Source organism: Onychostruthus taczanowskii, unplaced genomic scaffold, assembly GCF_017590055.1.
Source record: "Onychostruthus taczanowskii isolate IOZ18803 unplaced genomic scaffold, ASM1759005v1 scaffold4, whole genome shotgun sequence".
NCBI lineage: Eukaryota > Metazoa > Chordata > Aves > Passeriformes > Passeridae > Onychostruthus > Onychostruthus taczanowskii.
In genome coordinates, this window is record NW_024501459.1 from 7,961,189 (window position 1) to 7,983,215 (window position 22,027).

At 44.6% G+C, this 22,027-nt stretch overlaps 1 protein-coding gene and 4 non-coding genes across 5 annotated transcripts in view; 3 read left to right on the forward strand and 2 right to left on the reverse strand.

The window, feature by feature from the left end:
• The window catches only part of DNAJC5B (DnaJ heat shock protein family (Hsp40) member C5 beta), a 35,878-nt gene extending 28,715 nt beyond the window's left edge, over positions 1 to 7,163 (forward strand). Inside the window, exons 3-4 of the mRNA XM_041412906.1 lie at positions 1,332 to 1,506; positions 7,069 to 7,163. Coding sequence (XP_041268840.1) covers positions 1,332 to 1,506; positions 7,069 to 7,163 — 270 coding nt within the window. The remainder of the gene's footprint in view (positions 1 to 1,331; positions 1,507 to 7,068) is intronic.
• Positions 7,164 to 12,045: 4,882 nt separating this feature from the next.
• Positions 12,046 to 12,136, reverse strand: TRNAY-GUA. Its single transcript is given in 2 exon segments — positions 12,046 to 12,081; positions 12,100 to 12,136. It is a non-coding gene; the product is annotated as a tRNA-Tyr (tRNA).
• Positions 12,137 to 12,381: 245 nt separating this feature from the next.
• Positions 12,382 to 12,454, forward strand: TRNAR-ACG. The gene has a single exon. It is a non-coding gene; the product is annotated as a tRNA-Arg (tRNA).
• Positions 12,455 to 14,237: 1,783 nt separating this feature from the next.
• Positions 14,238 to 14,329, forward strand: TRNAY-GUA. The gene is given in 2 exon segments: positions 14,238 to 14,275; positions 14,294 to 14,329. It is a non-coding gene; the product is annotated as a tRNA-Tyr (tRNA).
• A 3,494-nt stretch (positions 14,330 to 17,823) lies between these two features.
• TRNAR-ACG lies at positions 17,824 to 17,896 on the reverse strand. The gene has a single exon. It is a non-coding gene; the product is annotated as a tRNA-Arg (tRNA).
• Between the last annotated feature and the right edge of the window lie 4,131 nt (positions 17,897 to 22,027).

The following is a 22,027-nucleotide window of genomic DNA, read 5'->3' on the forward strand; positions in this document are numbered from 1 at the left end:
GTGCAGAGCGACCTCCCACTAGATCAGGTTGCTCAGAGATCTATTCAACCTGGTCTTCAATACCTCCAGTGATGGGACACTCATAACTTCTAAGGACAACCTGTTCCAGTGCCTCACCACCCTCACAAGAATTCCTCCCAAATATCTAATCTAAATCTACCCTCTTTCAATTTATTTCTACATATCAGTTTTGATTTGCTTTCCAGGAATGTCACTCATTTTCCTTTGCTCTTATACCATTATGTCCATGAAGAGATGTCCATGGAGATTTCTTCTGTGTCACAAACATCTCCATGTAGTCGTGGATCTACCTTGGGTCAGGAGCCAGGCTGCTGTCACATCCCTGTGGAGCACAGACTGGCAATGCCAGCCTAAAGGCTTTCGTTGTACATGTCCATTGCTGTGATGCAGCACACACTTGGACATCTGGGGCTCTGGGCTGTGAAACCAGGCACTGACTTTGTCTGAAGGAAGAAAGCCCTATAAATTTAAATTTTCTGGCTTTTGACTCTTTCTAAGATCTCTGGTCTTGGCCCCAGGCAATTGTGTTGGCTCTCCTGAATACTCTATGCTTTGTGCCATGGGTACAAGAGTGATCAAAGGTGGGAACTTCTTCAAAGCTGAGTCCCCAGACCAAGAAACCATAGTCTGAGGACTATAATTTGGGAGATGTCACCTATGTGGTCCTGCACAGGCTAATGGAGGGAGAGAGAGACACCCACAATGGGCAATTCAAATACTCTTACGGCTGAAACTTCCCCTGGAAGGGCTTTTAACTTCTCTTTGACTCTGTAGGGAGTCCATAGCAGCTACATCCAGTCCTAAACTGGATGCCTTATTTCAGTGCCCAGAATTATGTCGGATGCATCTGGGTATTTGCTTCTTTTTCTGTTAGCTTTGTTATTGACAAGAGCTTGCCAGTAAATAAGTGTTTGCAAAAATGATCTTGGGTAAATGAGTCATTTTAAAGATGGAAATGAGTCATTTTAAGGTGGGTAGGGTTTTTCATACAGCCTGGAGGGTTTTTCTGAGGGCCATCAGCAGAACAACAGACTTTCAAATGTTGAGCATGTGGGGGCCTCTTGTTTGGTGTCTTCTTTGTGGATTTGGTCCTTAGTGACAAATAGGAGGAAATAGGAGGTAGCGGGTGAGGAGGTCTTCAGAGGATCTGGCCCTTGTTCAGGCACTGGGACAGCAGGTGGACTCCTCTGAGTGCCAAGCACTTAGGAACCAGAGTTCCTCTGACATTCTGCCTTCAGCTGTAAGAGACAGCCAGAACTTTGGGGAAGGTCACTGCTAACAGGACTTTCATCCTGCTGTGTTTAACCCAGGGCCTGTTTGCAGTCTGTGGTTTGCTGACTGGCTGCTACCTCTGCTGCTGCCTCTGCTGCTGCTTCAACTGCTGCTGTGGAAAGTGCAAACCGAAGGCACCCGAGGGGGAGCAGCAGGAGTTTTGTGTGTCTCCAGAAGATTTGGAAGAGCAAATTAAGAACGACATGGAAAGAGGTGTGTATTGTAGGGGCTTACTGTGTAGCAAAGCTGTTCAAAACAATCTTTAAAGCCTGTAGTCCAGATGTTCTGCTCACAACACTGAGGCTGCTTCCAGACTTCAGTGGAGAAGGGCCAATTCACTCTAGCTAAGACCACAACCCAGGGAACTTCCCAAATTATGTATTAATGCAAAACCAAACTTATGGCACTTACAACTAAACATCTCCTGTATCTCTTATGACATAAGACACTTATACAATAAAAGTCTTAGGGCTTATTTTAAGAGACAGTGTTCACCTTCTAACCCCCGTGCCCATCATCCTTCATATCTTAGATCCTACATATCTTAGATCCTACACTCATACACGAGGCTCTGCTAGACTGGTTCCTGTCACATCTGATTGGCCTGAATAAGCTGTCATTCAGACTTTAGTTCTGTAAAATGTATCCCTGCTTGTGGTGGATATTGTACCCATTCAAGAGAAAGCTTCAAGAAAAGATGCCAAGTTTCCAACAGTAAGGTTGTGCAGTAACCCAGGAGAGTATGCATGGGAGTTACCAAGGTCCTGTCTCTCTTCCAACCAGCCCCAAGCTTCTCACTCTCTTGGGCACTGGCAGCAGCAATTCTACCTTACTCAGGCCTTGGATAAAATCTAGGTGTAAACTAATCCTCTCAAAAATGTCTGTAGTTCTTGGCCATTTAATTCTCTGGTGTGCTTCATGGTGGAGCAGGCAAATGCTAACTTAGGGGCAAGAGGGACAGGGAAATTAGGAGCCAGGAACATGGGCCTGTGGCAGCAAAATTACCTTTGCAGCAGGTCAACCTCTTTTTTTGGCTTTGCTGAGTTCCCCTAGCTGCATGTTCAGGTTTTGGCTATGCCAAGGGATGCTGGAGGTGATTTCCTAATTTGGCACTAGTATGGGATACATGCTTTGAACAAAGCGTTCTGTCCCAGTGTGCTGAAAAGGGGCAGTTTTGCTTTCATATTCAGGGGAAGTAGAAACATCTCAAACTGGATAGATATGTACAGGGTGAGAGGTGCAGTGATCCTTGCTCCAGCAATAAGAACCAAGGGTACCAGGGAAGGACTGAAGACGCTTTTCAGTTACAAATTTATATAAACTATGATTAAGATTATGGAGGTTTTTTAGGAAGGACCTAAGAAGTCAGCTCACTCTTTTTCTCTTCCATTGTTGTGGAAGATCTTATACTGTTATATTCTTATGTTTATTATGCTTAAAATAGCACTGCCAGATTGCAAATGTCATGTTCCCTTAGCAGTAAGAAATTTTTCCCCCCCAACTTTTCACACAAATTTACCCTTCCATAAATATGTAACAAAACACTTGTAGTAGTTGAAACAAATGCTATTTTTATAACTGTTACGCCAACGTGTGGTGATGTTTTTAAATTGATTTTGCCTAGAGGCATATCAAGGTAAACAGTCAGCTTAAAAAGTGATCATACTTAATCAGTCTCTGCAAAGGCAATAAAAACTACTAGTGAAAAATTTATGATCACAATACCTTGAGACAAATCTAATAAACTTTACAACATTAGTCACCTGAAAAGCGCAAATCTAAAATGGGTCTTGCTCTTCATGAGTCTATGATACCAAAGCCAAGTCTAAAGTAGAAGGATGGAACTTTGAAGAATCCAAATGTTTAATTTCTGCCCATTTTCTTCATTTGTTTATCTTTAATTTTGTTTATATTTATTTTAATTCTTCCTCAAAATCCAGAACAAAATTCCCCAGCAGCAGAAAAATAATCGCTCTTTCCTTCTGGCACAGGGAGCAGAAGGTATTGGTATTCTTTGATTTTAGGCCCCCTTGACATCCCTTTATTCTCACCATGTCCCACTGAAACTAATTTCAAAAATTAATTTTAAATGTTTAGCAAAGTACCAGTCTGAAAAATTAACATAATATGGAATTTAATGTTTTAAGTATTTGGAAGACAATATTAAATACATAGGTAGGGTCTGAAGAAAACTAGATCTTTATATTTTTTCTTACCCTCCTTTTCAGCCTTGCTACATTCTCGTAATCAAAACCAGCAAGTCTCTGTAAAGCAGAATTTTCTTCATTTTAAAAGACAGTAATGTATAAGGAATATAAATAAAAGCATTATGACAAAGGGTAACATGAGCATCTTTTCTGCAGCTGAAAGGAAAACAAACAATGCATTTAAGAAAAAAAAAAAAAGAATGACAACCAGATCAAAGTATGCTTCCTCCCTTCCTTCTTCCCTTGTCGTCCCAACTTCAGGCATGCTGGCCAGAAAGACATAGCTGACATTTGGAATAGAAAAGACTGTGCATTTTTGAATGTTGAGCCATAGAAATTAATACTCATGCCTTCCTTTGGGTAAATAATAGAAATGTTCCTCTATGTAATTCAGAAACAAACTGTGTAATTCAGAATCACTTGTGCAGCAGATTTAATTTTGGAAGAGGAGATTCTATTAGGATCCAAGTTCTTTGCATGCCCTCTGAGCACAGACTGAGCATTCCAGCCAGTAATTAATTTCTTTGCTTCCTGCTGTCCCCACAGTACTGCTAACCAGAACTTCTCGCTGAGGTCAAAATGTACATTTTTCAAGCTAAGACCACACTAAAAACTGTCCAAATATTTTTTAATCAGTCATTGCTTTTCTGAGGAATGCATCATCAATAAAGCATCGAAATTCCTGATGCTACAGTCCTCTGTGACTGAGCCCTTAACAGTTGTGCTCAGTGGCAGCTGCCTGCTGCTGGCTGTGCTGCCCAAAGGAGTTGAGATTTAGACTTCAACTACCAAACTGACACGACTATAATAATTTTTCAGTTCCTCACATTTATCATTAACAAAATTATGGTTTTGCAGAGTTGATTTAATTCCTCAAACTAACATACCATAAAACTTAGTGAAAAAGAAATAGTTGTGAGACCAAAGATTTAGTGATCCATTTCCTAAAATGTAAGAGCAACGTGAATTGCCACTGAAATCAACACAATTCTGTTGATTTGCTATTTCTCCAGAAAAAGAGAATTTCTAGGTGAATTTATATTCCTCTAGAAGAAGGGTTTAGTCAAATAAATGTTACTAGTTCTAGTGCTCAGCTAGTTCAATGTCTCCCTTTAGAGCCTCGTTTTACAGCATGTACTTCCAGGGGTGAGATGACCATCAGAACTAAAGGAAATTAGGGGTGTGCAAGCCCTGGCACATACTTAGCTTAAAAGGATTTCTCCTCATACCTATTGATTTGTACCAGAAGACTCTGACCTAATATAGAGCAGAAGGCCAAAAATTAAATGCTATGTTTGGGTTATTACATTTCAAACATGGCATTTTTTAGTGTTTCAGATCAAACATGACATTAGAAAGGTGCAAGGTAATCTGTGGTATCATGTTACAGGTAACCTGTCAAAATGCACTGGCAGAGGGAAGTGTCACTTGCTTGTCTGCAGCACAGACACGTGCAACACTTCATCACTTTCCCACACACGTGGGGCAGGTTGACAGATTTTGCTTCCACTGAAGTTGATGGCAAAATTTTTGTTAACTTTTGTGTTCCCGGAGGAGGTGGCATTGGAATTTGGATTGTCTTTGTACTTCAGGCTGTAATGATGCACTCAAAGCAGTTTGGCAGGTCTGCTCTCTCCTGTTCAGTTATCATTGTAAGAACAAAGCAAGGCATTTCTAGACCAACTTTTATTTCACAGAAAATTAATTCTGGGAGAGAAAAAAAAAGGGCAAGAATAAAAGAACCTGAGTAGAAAAATACTTTCCCAACTCAAGAGCAAAAAGTTTTTATCACTTCATTGTCTCCTCCACACTCCATATGATACAAATGTAGGCGAACAGTGAGCAGGAGCTATCTATAGAAAGCAGTTTAAACTGTGAATTCTGCCTCACCTCCATTCTGCAGCTTGCCACTAGCAGACTATATTTGTACAGTTTATTATGCCATGGGTCCCTGTTCTGCTAAAAAACCCTATCATAAATCTTAGAAGGGTGTAAGCAGCAAAATGCTTGGTGAGGGTGTCAGCTAAGAGCTGTCTGCAGATCAGCTGGAGGCAACGCGACAGATTTGCAGTGGGTCCTGTTCTCCTGTTGCACACCTGGGTATCACAGCAAAATGAACTGCTAATCTCTGCCCTCCATCTTCCAGAAAATGAACAACTTGGAGGCAGAAGTGGGTGGGAAGGAATGCTGCTCAGAAATCTAGAAAACACACAGCAACTTAAAAATGGATTGGAACTGCCAAACTAATATGAGCCTGTGCTGAGCTCAAAGCATTAATTACTCATATACTTTTAGAAGTTATGAAACATGTCTGTCTTTGACCTTGTGTCTAAATATGGAATTGCCCATACAGAGAAGCTGCTTGGCATTTAATCATTCTTGCCTTTCACCTTGACAGAGTCAAAGTTGTTCTGCCCCCACTGAGTGGAAGCCGTATGGCATGCAATTAGATTCCTGCTCTGGGTTAAGTTACTCCTGTACATTACATCTTTTGCCCATGATTCATCCCATCAACTGTCAGGTAAACAGAAGGAAATGTCAGATGAGATTTTTTTCCTGAACATTTGGTCATTTGGCAAAAAAGTCATAATTTGTATTCAATTACTGTGAAGGCTGTGTTAGTATCAAGATATAGACAGTCCAAAGTTTTTCATACAAAACACTTCACTAAGATGGCTGAACTTGTAAAAGTCAGTCTCTGAGATCTGAGTACTTTCCTCCCTCCAAAAAATATTCCAGCTGGAAAGAGGCCCAGGAGAAGGGCAACAAAACCTTGTTCTTTATCAGATGGAACACAGTAGCCATCAAGGAACTCTGTAAAGACTTCATTTCTACTTCCCTCCACTCTACAACAAATGATTTTTTATGGATATATTGGAAAAGCAAACACAAAATTGCACAGAGTGAGAAAGTACACAGCAGTAAGGATTTATATAGTGATAATATGAAGTTTTGGCAGTTCCAAATTCATTAAAATAGTAATTCCCAGAGTCCTACTGCATATACATTACATAAGACTTCAAATTCAATTTAACATTTTTATTTAACTAGCTGGCTTTCAGGATACATATGATTTCTCTCTTCTCAAGCGTATTACTATTACTGCTCACGCATTTTTTTCTTTTAACTCTCCTCTTTCTTTACTGTTAACTCTGCCCTCTTCAAGACTCATTTCTGTCCCATTCTTACAAACACTGTCTAGGTTAGTGCTTGCTGACTCACAACAGCACTGATTATATTCAGCCATTTGTAGGAACAAGCACTTGCTATTAGAACAGACAGGAACCTTTAGCCTGCAAGCTCTGCAAAGCACCAGGCACAGCAAATGTCCAGTCTAACAGCAGCAGCAACACCCAGAGATCTGCCATTGTATGAGAACTAGGAGGAAGAGCATTTGTAGGCTTGGAGTGGGCAATGTCACCTTGTTGGTACCCACACAGCTGTCTGTGAAACCAAATTAAGCTGTAACCAGAACAGCAAATGGAGTGTTGTGGTGCTAACAAGAAATCTGACTTTGGTAGCAAGTGAAGGGTTCTTAAAGTAATCTTTGTTGTCCTCTCCAATTTAGATGGAGAAACTCCTATTACGCTTCAGCCGACCAACGTCTCCGAGAAGACACAACTGATTGGGGACAGCCATCGGAGCTATCGCACAGAGTCCTAGGGCAGGCCAGGGACCTGCTGGGCTTCTCACTGACTCTCACTGTGAGAAAAACATGAGATAAGTTCTGCAGCCTGTGTTCATAGTTGTCTTTAAGCTAATCAAGAGTAACCTGAGAGTAATTTCCTACCGAGGCAGAATCTCACTCTATGCTAGTACCAATAGTTTGATACCTGCACTGTCTGTGGAGGTACCTATGGCCTGTATAGAGCATGCTGGCCTCTCACAGCTTCAAACTATCTTTCCCTCTAATAATGTTCCCTTTGACATACCTGGTCTTCTCCCTGCCTGCACCTGTAGTTTCACCTCCCAGACACAGTCCTGAGTCCCTTTATGGACACACTGGCTGTCTCTCCCCGCCCCAGGAACCTTCCCTGCATGCAGCAGTTTTGCTGGATGTGAAACATTCCTATGAGGGAGCCCCAGAAGTCTCAGAGAGACTTAGCAGGTCTCAGAGAGAAAGTTGTTAGCAAGACAGATGGGGCTCTCCTTCCCAGAGAAGCGCTCTTTGGAGGACAGCTAGTGGCTTGCTCGGACCCAGCTCTGGCAAGTATAAATCCTGAGCCAAGACAAAGTGCTAGGAGATTTTTCTGACGGTTGTTACAGTGCAGGTCACTCCAAATCCAGGAGCCTCATTCAGAAGCACATGTAAGCTCTGCATCTTCCCCAGCAAAAGCTGCAAACTCATGAGACAAACCCTGGGCTGTCCCAGAGCCTGTCTCCTCCTCCCACAGGCCTGTGGCAAAGCTCCTCCTTTTGGTTCCCAGCCAACAGCTTTCTGCCAGCTGGCTTATTGCACCATGCCCTTGGCTTGTGGCCCTGCTGCCCTGCTGGCACTGGGCTGGGAGCCATCACACCAGCACAGGCACTGGGGCTGTGGGAGCAGCAAGGACTTGGCAGGAAAAGCAAGCAGCAAAGGAGTGACCGTCCTCCTCACCAGCTCTTTGGGGTAAGACTGAAACCTCCCTTCTGGCACAGGGGCTTTAAGAGGACATGGCATGATTTTAAATGAAGAGGCAGGAATGAGGAGTACGTTCAGGTGTACCACTGCACAAATCAGTGGAGATACATGTGGGTATGGCTAAAGGAACCATGAAGAACTTGGGCCACTAATTTGTAAGAGCTAAAGGAATACCTCTTAAATCTTAAGCTTAGTACTTCACTGATTTGACATAGTAGTTTAAGCCTGAGGCAGCAGAGTTTCTCCTTATTGATAATTTTACATCAATCATTGTCAGTTCTATGTATTTGCTATTTTTGCTTGCTGTGGTCTAAAGGGGGGTCACAATGTTCCACTGAATTATACAGACTTGTGAATATATAACTAGCCAAAATTGTTGTTCCCTTGCTTAAAATTGGATCCTGCAGTTGTGAAACATTATTATCTTCCTTCTGTTCTCACCTTTGACATCAAATGTCGTTCAACTAAATATATTGGGAAAAGAATGTGTTTTATAGAACCAGCTGTAATTCCAAAGTCAATACTACTTTCAATGTTTCTTTAGAAGTCCCACAACACAAGGATATTTTCAAGACCATTACTTCCTGTTCAAGTTATATATCTGTTCTCTGGATGCAGGCACTGGGGACAGCCAACACATCGCCCTCAGAAATGGCCCTGGTTTTCTGCTTCAGAAAAGAGGGAAGATGCTGGCATGGCCAGAATGCACAGGCATTCTCTTCCCTCCTACCCAGAGGCTCCTCTCTGTCCTCAGTTGCAATGATTTTGGAAACCACTCGTATGTACATAATTCCAGACCACCATCCTCCCTGCCCGCTGGGGATGTACCCATCCAGCCCAGTGGTGCCAGGAGAGGGGCTGGTGCCGCCATCCTGCCACTGAGGAGACATGACCCCAGAGGCACGTCTTTCCAGTGGTAGCCGAGTGCTGCACATCTTCCCGTCAGGGGGATGGATCAGACAGCACTGGGGTGGGCTGAGATGGGTAGAGCCCAGAGACCGGGTGTGTGCTGTGGACACCAGCACACACTCCTCTTTTGGCTTTCTCCACTATTCCCCTTTTCAGGGTGTTTGTTCTGGCATAGGATGCTATCCCCAATGAAGGAGAAAGGACAGCACATAGTGCATAACAAATCTGCAGGTGAAGTAATTCCTAGGTTTCACTGGCTGGTAGAGAAATTTAGTGTGAAAATGTCCAAATGTTACCTGGTGACTATTTCCAGCAGAGAGCTGAAAAAGGCACTGGGAGAAAAGTCTGGTGTAAAGCTATGTTTTATGCATGGAATCCTTTCCCATGTGAAATCCATCCTACTTTTCCCATGGAAGTCACTGGGAATCGCACCCTTGATTTCAACAACAGCTGCAGAGCAGGCCTAAAGCCAGGGAGAAAGAAGTAAATCCCATAACAGCAAAAGCAATTGGGGAATTTTTTCACATGCAACACCTCTGATAGGTCTAGAGGGCCAGAACCAAAGTTCACCAAAATCAAGGAAATTTTTTCCATGGGCTTGAGATGTACCACAAGTCATGTGGTTCTTATTTACACTTTCTAAATTAGAGCCTTTTCTTGGGAAAGATTTATGGCTGGATCTCACAGCGTGAAGCAAAGATGGACAAGCTGCTGCATGTTTTACAGACACGGGGTTCTGTACAGAAGAGCCACAACGCATTAGTTAGCACGTCAGTTAGCAAAAAAATCTCAGAAGAAACCAGTGACCTGAGGGGCCTGTCCAGGACTTGAAGCTTAAAGACCTGAGTGTCTGAACTCATGGTGTAATTTCAAATGTGTAACTTAGTTTTTAAAGCATTTGTGTCTCTCATTGATGTGAAGATCAGCTGTTCTGAGGACATAGGGAAATAGAATGATAAAGGATTTCAGGATTTAGCTCCTCAATGTGATTTTACTCCCTTGTTTGCTTTTCAGAAAAGTTCCTAACTTGAACACATGCTAACATCTGCTTTTGTGTACAGTTGAGTTTCACACCCAGAAATCTTCTCAAAATGTACAGATTCTATTTTTTTTTCTGTGTTTTGCTACATTTATTTATATGTAAACTTTCATATATTCAAATCTACCTTGGCTGTCAATCACTCTGACTAATAAAGTTTGTATGTATGAATTGTAGCACTCCCTTTACCTTGCCACACTATCAACAACTTAATTCCAGTAACGGCTAGAGAAGCTGTTGAGACAGCTGGCCCAAATTACGGCTTTGCTCCCTGGCAAGTGTCAAATGACAACTCAGGGTTTCCCCGAAGAGGAACTAGCTCTTGGATTGCAGCAGATGTGCCTGCCCCTGCAAAGCAGCCAGAGCCATGGCCTCACATTTTAAGTCCTTTACTTAATGCAGAATGTTTGCAAAAAAGAAAAAAATCATCAGTGTGACGAAATGGTGTAACACAGTAGTTTTCACTGGAATCAGCGTCTGTATGGAACAATTTCCCCCAGCAAAAGGTGTGTGCAGAGAGGGGAACCATGGTGCTGCTGAGGACAGCAGCAGATATCCTGAGACACCCAGCACCTCACTCTGGGATTTTGTATCTGTTCAAGAGCCAGCACAGAGTGCCAGATAATCTGGGCACGGTACAAGACAGGAATATTTGTCACTGGGTTGGTATCCAGTCTCTGTGACCACAAAAGCCCAAGCATTTGAAAAATGGACAAGGGGCAGCTGTTTTGGCTTTATGTATCCTCAAAGATCTGTTCCTTTGTGTGCTTAGACATTAACACATACCCAGATTCACTCAAAACACCAAACAGAAGAGGCAGTATAGACAATTTAAGTGTACCATCATGTAACTAGTTATTTAGGTAGTTTGTGCACTTTTACTCCCCACAACAAGTTTGTGGGATAAGCCACAATGCTTAATACAAAAAACTTCAAACATAATTGTATGCTACTTAATTTGGTTGCCTACCTTGTATAAGAATGAATACTGATATGATTTCAGTCAAAAAGAATTACATCTCTGCCTCTTTGTAGAGTAAAATCATTAACAAGAATTGAAGAAGCATGCTAAACTGAGCACAGTTAAAATTATTGATTTCTTTTTCTATGTTATCATTTCCTGTAGAAGAGAAAAGAGCGTGTTGTTACGAACCAGGAAGAAAGACCAGAGATGATCACAACCCCCTTCCTTCCCTCCACAAACAGAAGTCAGGTCACTCATCACATCTGGCTTCTCCTTTCTCTTTGGGAGATGAATGGGTACAGAGTTTTGTACAAGAGGACTCAGTCATTTGTGCCAGGTTTACCCATCCCAGGGTTGGGAAGGCAGTAAGACAGGACAGCTGTGTGGGAGCTGACACCTATCATAGATGGACCCTGGTAAAGACACTCAATTTTTCACTAAGGGAGAGAGTCAATACATGCTAATCTTAGAATGAGTTGGGTAGGAAGGGACCTTAAATATCATTCCATTCCAACCCCCAGCCACAGGCAGGGATGTGTCCTGTCCAGCCTGGACTTGAACACTTCAGTTGGCTGGATAAGAAAATGTGTTCCTTTTGTGGCAGTATGTACAGATACAGCCTTGTGCTGTAAAAACAGTGTCTAGACATTTGGAAGAGAGGAGAGGAGACTTGGAAAAATGACCCTCAGAATTTCAACATCCTAATTAACTGCGATGAGACAAAGGGATCTCAGTCGGTATTCTCCTGCACTGACTTGCTTTGTGGCACATCGGAGTATGAACACACATGTTGTTTTCCTTTAGAAATTCAGGAGGTGTTGGCAGTCCTGCATCAGGCCCAGCATTCCCTGCTCCTGCGGGAGCAGTTGCTCCTGAGGGTGAGACACAGAGCACAGGCTCGGTTTGCGATGCGGCCGGAACTCTTCTAGTAAAGCAACCGTATCTGCAAAAGGCTAAAGAGACAATTGTTAAAAAGCATCTCTGCACAGAGGGGAGGAAAAAATAGAACGTCTCCTTCGAGCCGGAATCGAACCAGCGACCTAAGGATTCCCGTGGGGCGTAACCGCTACAGTCCTCCGCTCTACCAGCTGAGCTATCAAAGGGGACCTGCCGCTCAGCGCGCCGCCGCGCACCAAGACTGCGGCCGGCTCGCTGCGCGCATGCGCAGCACTAGTCCCTCGGGGCAGGCCCTATGGCTGCTTGCGGAGCAGGGCGGGAACTCCGGGAGCGCTCCCTGCTGGAAGGGCGGGGCGGGACCCGGGCCGTGAGGGGCGCCCGGGGCTGCAGGGACACGCGGTGCCCTCCCTCTCCGCCATAGAGGACAGCGGGGAAAAATACTGTACGTGCGGGGCCAGTGGCGCAATGGATAACGCGTCTGACTACGGATCAGAAGATTGTAGGTTCGACTCCTGCCTGGCTCGCATATGTTTTTCATGTTCTCTGCCGTGATCGCGCATTGAAATGGTCATGGTTTTCCTTCTGATCTCACCGTCCTGGCTTCTTAAATTTCTCTTTTCTTTTTCGCATCTGAACTCATCATCCTGACTTTGTCAGGAACTGGGTGAAGGACAATGAGTAACAGGTACAAAATGAGAGGAGAAATTGAGATTAGAGATTAGGAAGAAATTCTTTGCTGTCAGGCTGGTGAGTCACTGCAGCAGGTTTCCCAGGGAGGTTGTGAGGGTCCCAGCTCTGGCAGTGTTCAGGACCAGGCAGGATTAGGCCTTGAGCAAGGCCTGATAAAGCCTGAACAAGGCAGCGTGTCTTGGTGGGAGGTGTCCCTGACAGGCAGGTTAGCGCCAAATCATCTGTGAGGTTCTTTCCTACCCCTTAAAATTCTGCCATTTAACCCCATTTGTCTGCCTCGTAGTGCTGTGTTTTTCAAAGCAAAACACCACTGTAGGCTTAAATTTTTCTTTTTATTTTTTTTTTCCCCAAAACCCAACTATTACATTACATGGAAAAAAACCTTCTGGCCCTGGGAGAGGAGCAGTGTACTCCACATTGGTCTGACATTCTGTCGTTACTCCCACAGACAACGTCAAAGAGAACAACCAGGAGGTCTCTGAAGGCAGCAAGCAACCCTGCTGTGATTAGGAATGTTGTTTACATTCTAATTATCCCTTAGTCTTCAGAAGTGCAAGAACATCCGGGTAGTGCAGTTGCATGAAAAGTGTGTGATTTTGCAACAAAACCCAAACATTTTTCGTTTACATAAAGGCTGTGGAGTGTATGGAGAAGAGCTTGCAAGCAGGAGAGGCGAGGAGGGCATTCCCAATGTTTAGATTTGAGAGTGCACCATAGCTTCAGAGTAGCCAGTTATCAAATCATAGAATGGTTTGGGTTGAAAGGGACCTTTAAAGGTCACCTACTTCCAGCCTTCCTGCAATGAGCAGGGACACTGGATGTCTTCAACTCAGTCAGGTTGCTCAGGGGCCCAGACCTTGGATGTTTTCAGGGCGGGGGCATTCACCACCTCTCTGGGCAACTTCTTCCAGTGTTTTCATTAAACCCGCTGTAAAAAATTTCTTCCTTATATCCAGTCTGAATCCACACTCTTTCAGTTCAAAGCCATTACTCCTCATCCTGTTACTACCTGCCCATGGAAAAATTCCCTCTCCAGCTCTGTTGGAACTCCTTTAGGTACTGGAAAATGCTCTGAGGTCTCTGGAGAGCCATCTCTAGGCTGAACAACCAAAATTCTCCCAGCCTGACTTCACAGGCGAGTTGCTTCTACCCTCTGATCACTTTGTGTCCCCCCTCTGGATTCACTCCATGTGTTTCCTGTGCTGAGGCCCGCGGAACTGGACTCAGCAGTGTGTGGATTCAGATGTCCCAAAATAAGTGGTTCCCAGCAGTATGAATAAATAACTGCAGTAGCTCATGAGTGCTGCTAACACTTGGAAGCGATGTGTGCGTGTTGCTGTGAAGGGCCCTGCTTTTGCTTCTCGATGCATGGCTGCACAAAAATATACAGGGCCCAGGCACAGTCAAACCTCCACTCTCCGCATTCGTAGTTAGAGGCACTGGCCATTACGCCACTAGCTGACTCCTTGACCCGGCCCGGCCGCTGCCCGGCCACCCAAGCCTCTTCCCGCCTCTCGCCTCCGTGAGGGCCGAGGCGGCCAGGAGCATGCGCAGAACGGCGCGCGGGGCGGGGCTGGGCGGTGCCTTGTGCGACCGCTGGGGGGCGGTGGCTGTGTCCCTTCGATAGCTCAGCTGGTAGAGCGGGAGGACTGTAGAGGCCGCGCCCCGCGGGAATCCTTAGGTCGCTGGTTCGATTCCGGCTCGAAGGAGACGCTGTATTTTTTTTTTCTGGGATCGGAGCGCGATTTCGCTGCCGCTCAGGAAGACGCTCCTAGAACCGTTTACAAACCCGTGTGATACACAAGCAATTCACCTTTTTTTTTTTTTTTTCTCCTGAGAGGAAACAAAAGAAAAGAAAACACCTCAAAGAGGTGGCAGCCCTGCAGTAAATACTGATATGCATCTTGCAGCGATGCTTTTGGAAGTGCTTTGTTGTTTTCCATAATAATATTAGTTATTATTATGTTTAATAAAACTATTATTAATTATTTAATGAGATTTAATAAATAAGATATTATCGTAATCACAGAATTGTTAGGATTGGATGGGACCTCTGGAGACCCCCCTGCGAGGTAGAGTCACCTAGAGCAGTTTGCACAGGAATGCATCCAGGTGGATTTTGAATGCCTCCAGAGAAGGAGATTTCATTAGCTCCTTCAGCAGTCTGTTCCAGTGCTCTGCCACTCTCAATGTAAGGAAGTTCTTCCTCATGTTGAGCTGGAATTTTTGGCACTTTAGGTTATGTTCATTGCTCCTTGTCCTGTCACTGGGCTGCTGAAAAGAGCCTGGCACCATCCTCATGGCACCCACCTCTGAGATACTTATATGACTTAATGAGATCGCCTCTCAGTTAATAATATATATTTGTCATTCTCCTATGTGAAGCCAAAAATAATTAATAAAATAATTTAGTTCAGTCTTAGCTAGTTTTGTTAGGTCTTCTTTCCCATGGTGAGCCTTTGTGTTCCACTCTGGACAGTCTCTCCTCATTTTGCATGTTGCTTTATGTGATGCCAGACAATCTGTACTGATTGGGCTTTCTGTGATGTCAGATAATCCTTACAAAGGAGGGCTGTGAGCACCCTGGCTTCTGACAGGAGTGGATAAAAGTCCTCCACTGTCTCTTGACTTAAGGTGACAGATGTGATGTTTGGTCCTTTGGATGTGCCAAAAAGGGTGACATGGGATGCTCTAGCAGAATATGAAGCAGAGGGAGAGGGATCATAGGGGTCAGGCAGGTGTGGGCTTGCTTAGGACATAGTTAATAAGAGAGCCAGCACTCATACTCTGCTTTTTTCTCTCCTGTGTTCTATTGTTCCTTTTTCCTTCAAATCTTCTTTTCCAATACTGGTGCTACGTGGGGTGCAGAAAAACATGCTTGGCAGCAGCTCCTGGCTTGGAGAGAGTAAACGTGTCTGAAAGTGTCCAAATCTGTCTGCATAGCAGGAGGAGAATGGAGGTGAAGTTTTCTCCTTCAACAGAACCCCGTGTGAGTCTTCTCTCTGAGTGGGAGTTTTTCTCTGGGATAGATTTCAGATATGAGAGCAAGGAAGACCCACTCTCTGTGGGAATATAGTGCAAGCAAGATTATCAGCAGGGAAACAGATTTATGAAGCTCAGGAGGAGTCAGACCTGCACACTGCTTCTCTTTGTGCATTGCATCTCTGGCCCCAGATACCCCTTCATTAATTAGTGTGTTTTTGTGCATGTGTACGGACACGCACACAGACACCACCAACAACCTTTGCTCCCTTCTCCTCCTAGCATGGTGCAGTGTATTCCTTTCAGGAACTGTCCCACAAGGAACCCAGGCATGAAAACCTGCCTTTTAGAGAACAGAGGCATCTCAGTGAGGACAAATTGAGGAAAGGCATCCATTTCCTTAGCTGTCTGTTATCCACAAAACTTCATGCTCACTGGCAGTCAAATCTGAATCCACAGTCCAAAAGCATATCCCTGTGCCATTCCCTGGTGTGGGACAGGGCACAGACTCTATTTAGGGCCAAAGATTTATTTTATTCTCAAGATTCACCGCTTCCTATATAAACGTCTCTAAACTCCTTTGTTCCTTTTCACTGCTTCAGTGGCAACTCTTTTCACTTCTCCTAAAGGATAGCTTCCAAAATAAAAGCACACACAGACTTTCTTCAAGAGAAGGGATCATCTCCTTTCTCCCTCTCTCTCCACCTCTAAGATATTTTTTCTCTCCCACCCACTCAGAAAGAATTGGCATGCATTTCTGTGTAAGAGTGTAATACTCCTGAGGGATAATGAAAGCCAGGAAAGAAAAGAAAAACAAAACCAAAAACCCTCACAAAATGTCCTGGTCTCAGGACTTACTTTATGCTGAGCAACTATTCTTCCTCTTGAGCTGCAGCTGTTACGTTCGTGTGGCTGTTTGGCTCAGCTTCCCATTCTTGTAGGTCATGCTTATGGATCTGAAGGTACTAATTGTTTTTCACTACAGTAGCAAACTATTCAGTGCTTGCTTAGTAGTGTAACTTGTGAAATACTTATTTAGGTGCAAGTTAATAGTGGCAGTCACCTGCAAGTGTATAATTATTTTCGTATCTGGTCTCCAGCAAGGGCCAATAATGAGCTGTGTGTGCACAGTCTATTCAATCATTTGTATCACTTAATAATGGAAGATGCCAGAGATTATAAGAACCCCAATCATACAACATTTCACTCTGATATACTGGGTTGGTTACCAGAGTAGGGCACTTCAGGCAAACATGGGATGAGGGGATTTTAAATAGCCTGATGGGTGCAGGGGGGACACCTGCAACAGAAAGGACATTTTCAGGTCCTGTCTTGTAAGAAAAGGTTTGTTGGTATTTCAAACAAAAGTTGTCCCTTTTGCTGGAGAAAGGGAAAACAGAATAAATCTCATGGGAGTAGGAGGGTAAAAAGTTTCAGTCTGCCTGAAGGATTTCAAAGGAGAGATGGTGAAAATGTTCCTGCACAACAAGGTGCTTCCTGATGGATGCAGTTTGAGATATGTGGCACATGCATAGGCAGGATGTTCTGCTGATTGCAAAGGTGGGAAACCACTGGACACAAGAGAGCACTTCCCTGATTTTGTTAGTACCTGAAACTGTATTATTCCTTCACTGGGGTACTCTTTGTCAGTGTATCTATTTTGAATATTGCATGCTTCTTTTTGTACCTACTCTTCACCTGACCTAAGTGGGATTTCAGGGTTGCCCATTCATTCAGCTATCAGCAGCTCTCCCAGCTCACATCCTGGGCACTTAGACATGATTTTTGTCTCCTTGGCACATTCCCCTGCCCCGTTTCAGCAGGAGGAGTTGGATAAATGAGCATCCTCCAGGGTCAGCCAAGCTGGAGTGTGACAGTGGAAAACTGGAAGATGCTGGAAATAGATGTGAATATTGGAAGTTCCCGATGGGGTTGAGAAAGGTCCATGTAATAAAATATTTTCAAAAATAAGTCTGTTTGGAGGTGGAGTTGACCCAATTGAAAATTACCAAGCAGAATGAGCAGGATGGGTGGGTATCAAAATGAAGAAATGCAAAATCAAATCTCCAGCTTTCGAACTGATGGGTTGTTGAGGTGTTTTGTTTCGTTGTTAGTTACCCAAACTCGCAGTTTTCTCTTCACCTATGCACAGGAGGGTGGGTGGGCGCCTAGAGGAAGACCAGGGTTAGGAAGGCGAGAAAGAGTGTAAAACTGAAAACAACGAGCCAGGTAGGAGTCGAACCTACAATCTTCTGATCCGTAGTCAGACGCGTTATCCATTGCGCCACTGGCCCCCAGCTGTTAGTGGCCCTCAATGAGGGTGGTGCTGTATCCTCCCCTAGGGAACCCGGGGGACACTCCTGATGGTCAGCACCCCCAAAACACAGAGGTTGCACAGTGGAAATCCCAATACCCGTGTCCAAGCTCTATATCTGATACTGCTCCCCTGTGAGGAGAAGCTTTGCAAGTGCAAGCTGAGAATAAGTCCCATTGTGTCACCCGCTGCAATACCTATGATGAAAGGAAAACAGGAAAAACATCATCATATTATCATCCAGTTCCCAAATTCTGGCAGATGTGTCATGCCCCTTCACTCATAAACTCTCTTGTCTCCCTGCCCCTAGCAGCCGTTTGGGCCAGCAGAGCCTGCCTGTTCCCCTGGTGTCTGGAGGAGGAATCTGCTGCTTCCATAGTTCCGTAGCAGACGAGCCTTCACTACACGCCCGGTCCTGCCTCCGGGAAGGATCCCAGGTCAGACAGACAGGGCCTGGATGGCTGGGACTGACACAGAGCTGAGCACCTCATCTTCCAAGCAGCCCTCACGCCACTGTCACATCAATACCTCTCCTGTTACAACACCCCTGACTCACATCTGCACATTGGTTCCTGCCCTGACTGCTGAATTACTCTTGGTCTTGCTCCGAGGGATAAGGGCATCTCTGAAGGCAGTCAGCTCAGCACCTCATCTTCCAAGCAGCCCTCATGCCACTGTCACATCAATACCTCTCCTGTTACAACACCCCTGACTCACATCTGCACATTGGTTCCTGCCCTGACTGCTGAATTGCTCTTGGTCTCTACCCCATAATTTTTTCCTGCAGCTCAGCTGCCAGAGATGATGCTCTTTGAACTGTCTGAACAGGCTTTGCCTCTGAATTCCTACAGAGCATCACATTGGTGCTTCACAAGGGTGGCTGTGTCTCAGTGACTGTGGTCTTGGTCACTTGATATGCTCCACAAAGGCCACAAGGTCACAGAACTTGTTTTCCAGATTTTACTCATCAATCACATGCAAAATAGATTTTGCTTTTCCAAGAAGAGATGGCGATTTATGACATTTTGGATTCAGCTTTGGGACCTCTTGCTGACACTTGCTGCCTGCTTTTCTGAGCCCTTTGCTTACCTTGTGGCAGTCAAATGTATTGATCCACCACTGATAATAACTTGATGTCAGTGAGCTGCAAGCTTCTTTCCCATGGTAGCCTTTGTTTGATGTTTGAGTTCTGGCATGACAGTTGTCCATTCAGGCTTTTATAAACAGCTCTGTACCAGAGAGAGACAGGATACTGGAAAAAAACTCTGCATATTCAGCCCTAGTTTCATTAGGCCAATGAAAACCAAACCAAAACAGTTAACCAGTGTTGTACATTAGGGAGCTTGGGAAAGAACATGAATGGCACTTTTTTCCATTCCTTAGAAGCAGGATGGGATTCATGCAACCTGCTGCCACAGAAAATGCTGGGAGCTGTTGGAGTCAGACATTAATTACCACAACCCTATTTGAACATGCATTGCTACTGTACCTTCCTGGCAGCAGTGATTTTGCATGACTACTGTGATAAGTGATGGCTTTTGGCTTGACTTGCTTGTGAGTGCTCCTTCAAGTAATGGATTCTATCTTCTGGGGTACTGAAGATATTAATTATGTTCTGGATAACAGTAAGGAAGTTGAGGATGAAGATTGAAAGGAGGATGAGCCAGTTTGGCAGCCCTTTAGCCCAGAGTAAAGAGGTCCCACTTTTCCTCCCCTCTTCTCCACTGCTCTGAAGTATAGAACTTGCCTCATCCTGGCTATAGTTTTCTGTAGGCACTCCAGGCACCTGAGTCACCTTGATAATCCAACAAGGTGGGTAATTTTCCAATGGTCAGTGAAATGAATCAGCTCAGATGGTGCTAATGAGGGGACCAGACCTTGCGTGAGAAGCCCAGGCTGCTCTGTCCGCTGGCCAGGACAGCTCAGCCTCTTGCAGGTGCTTGCCAAACTGCAGCCTGGAGGAGGAGTGTTGTGCTGAGGTAATGAAGAAAAAGGCATGGAGTGGGAGCAAGGAATGAGAAGTGGGGAATGTGTTCAGTAGGTGAGAGGCAGAGCCACTGTCTTTGTCCACAGACAGCTCCCTTTAGACCTGTTATTCAATCCAGTCTCTCTTCATTGTCGCCCTTGCTCACTTTACTTTTCGAGCTGCAAGTAAGCTGGGTAGTGAAGACAAGGCCAAATTCTTCCTGACTGCCTCAGGCTAGTGCAGGGGGATAAACTGGGAGGAGCAGAACCTTCATTAGCAAAGACTTGCAAATAGCCTCTCTCTTGCAAATGCTTTTTTTATTTTCCCCCAGAAAAACCACAAAGTGAATGAAAGGGGGTGAATGTGTCCAAATGGGTGGTGGGTGTATAACAACAGGAAGGGTGTAATTGCAAACAAGAGTTTGCAGGGGTGGAGGTGTTGCCTTTTTCTACTTGAGCATCTTGGACTCACCCCTATTCCTCCAGTTGGCAGCCAGAGAGATGATCCATTGCATGCCCAGGCCAGGCAGGACAGAGGGCTTCCAAGAGCTCAGAGATCCCAGGAGTGCTACCTCTCCTGCAGTGATGGGATGGAGAATGATGTTAGGGAAGGACAGTCTCTCGGATTTCTGTGTGGTTCCAACAGAATTTCTCTGAGCAAACAAGGCTGCTCCATTTTGCATAATGCAGCATGTACTGCATTCCAAAACAGCTGCAATGTGGTGTCTGGCAATTCAGAAAGCAGGACCCAGTGAGATGGGCCCTGCTTGAGCCATAGAGAGGGCTGCAGCCAAAACTAATAGTTTGAGACAAAGCTTTGGTCATAGCAAGCAATCCAGATGCCTAAAGAAAGCTGAAACCAGAGCTGGGAGTTCAGGCTAGTGGACCAATAAGGGAGTGAATACATGTAAGAGCTAGAAATGAGAAGAGGTAATACATTTCTAGAATGCTTCTGTCCTTTTCCTTGCCTGACTCTTGTCCAGGGGAGAGCATGGGGGCTGCAGCTGAAGGAAGGGACATTGCTTTGGATGTTTGCACACAATGCTGTGGATATCACGGAGAGCAAGCTGGCAACCCAGAGTGCTGGTAAGGTGCCCCAAGCTCTACGTGGAGTTTTACCACATCCTTTGGCAAGGAACAAGTCATTAGTATCCAATTACACTGAAATCATACTTAATGCAAGACAGGTTAAGACAAAAAGAAAATAAAAACATATACTCAGTTGCCAAGACAGATAAACTTATAAAAGAGGTAGGTGGGGAAATGAGAGAAAACTAGGCTTCATTTACTGGCTTTGAAGATTAAATCAGCACGGCTATTCCCTCATCTCCAGGCATTTTGCTGCAGGCCCTTCTGACACAGTAAGGAGCAGACAGCATACCTTCCTCCACACCTTACACCTCAGGCTGAGTTGACCAATAAACTTTTCCTTGTGGGGGAACAAAGCACTTCTCATGTTCTAAAAAAATTTCTGCTAAAACACCAAATTCTTCCAATCCTGAGAATTTCACTAATTTGGTATAGAGCTCTTCTTATTTCTTCCCTATTCAAGAGACAGGATGGCCTTTCTTCTTGGCAAAAATAAGAATGATTTCATTCCTTTAGCATTACCTGGCCAGCTAACAATACCTTGGCTCCAATGCTAAGCCTGAGTGCTGTCATGGGAAAGGCAATGGCTTGATATCTCAATGCCACTATTTTCTTTTCCTCTTTTTTTAACCTTCTGTAATAATGTAAACATCTCTTCTTTGCCCTGCCTCCTGTCATTATTCTGGTGGGCAAAACCAGAATACAGCAAAGTGTGTGAGCCAAGTCAGCCTTGGTTTGGAGGGGATGTGTTGCTTCAAGCTAGTGCTGGGAATAGAAGCAAGGGGAGCAGTCCTTTCCTGCTCAAGCAGAGGCTGCTCCCTGGTTGATGGGACTTGTGTTTTCAGGGATGGGGCCAGACAGTTCACCCCTTCATGGAAGAGGATGAAGGAGATGAAGGGAAGAATGAGAAGTCAGTTGTTGTGGGAAGAATGAGAAGTCCGTTGCTGTGGTGCTGCAAAGTAGAAGAGGAGGTGGAGGCATTTTGCTGGGCTTGAGAAATCACTTTTAAAGGACCTGTTCAATGCAGACAACAACCTGGGACTCACTGCTGTGCATG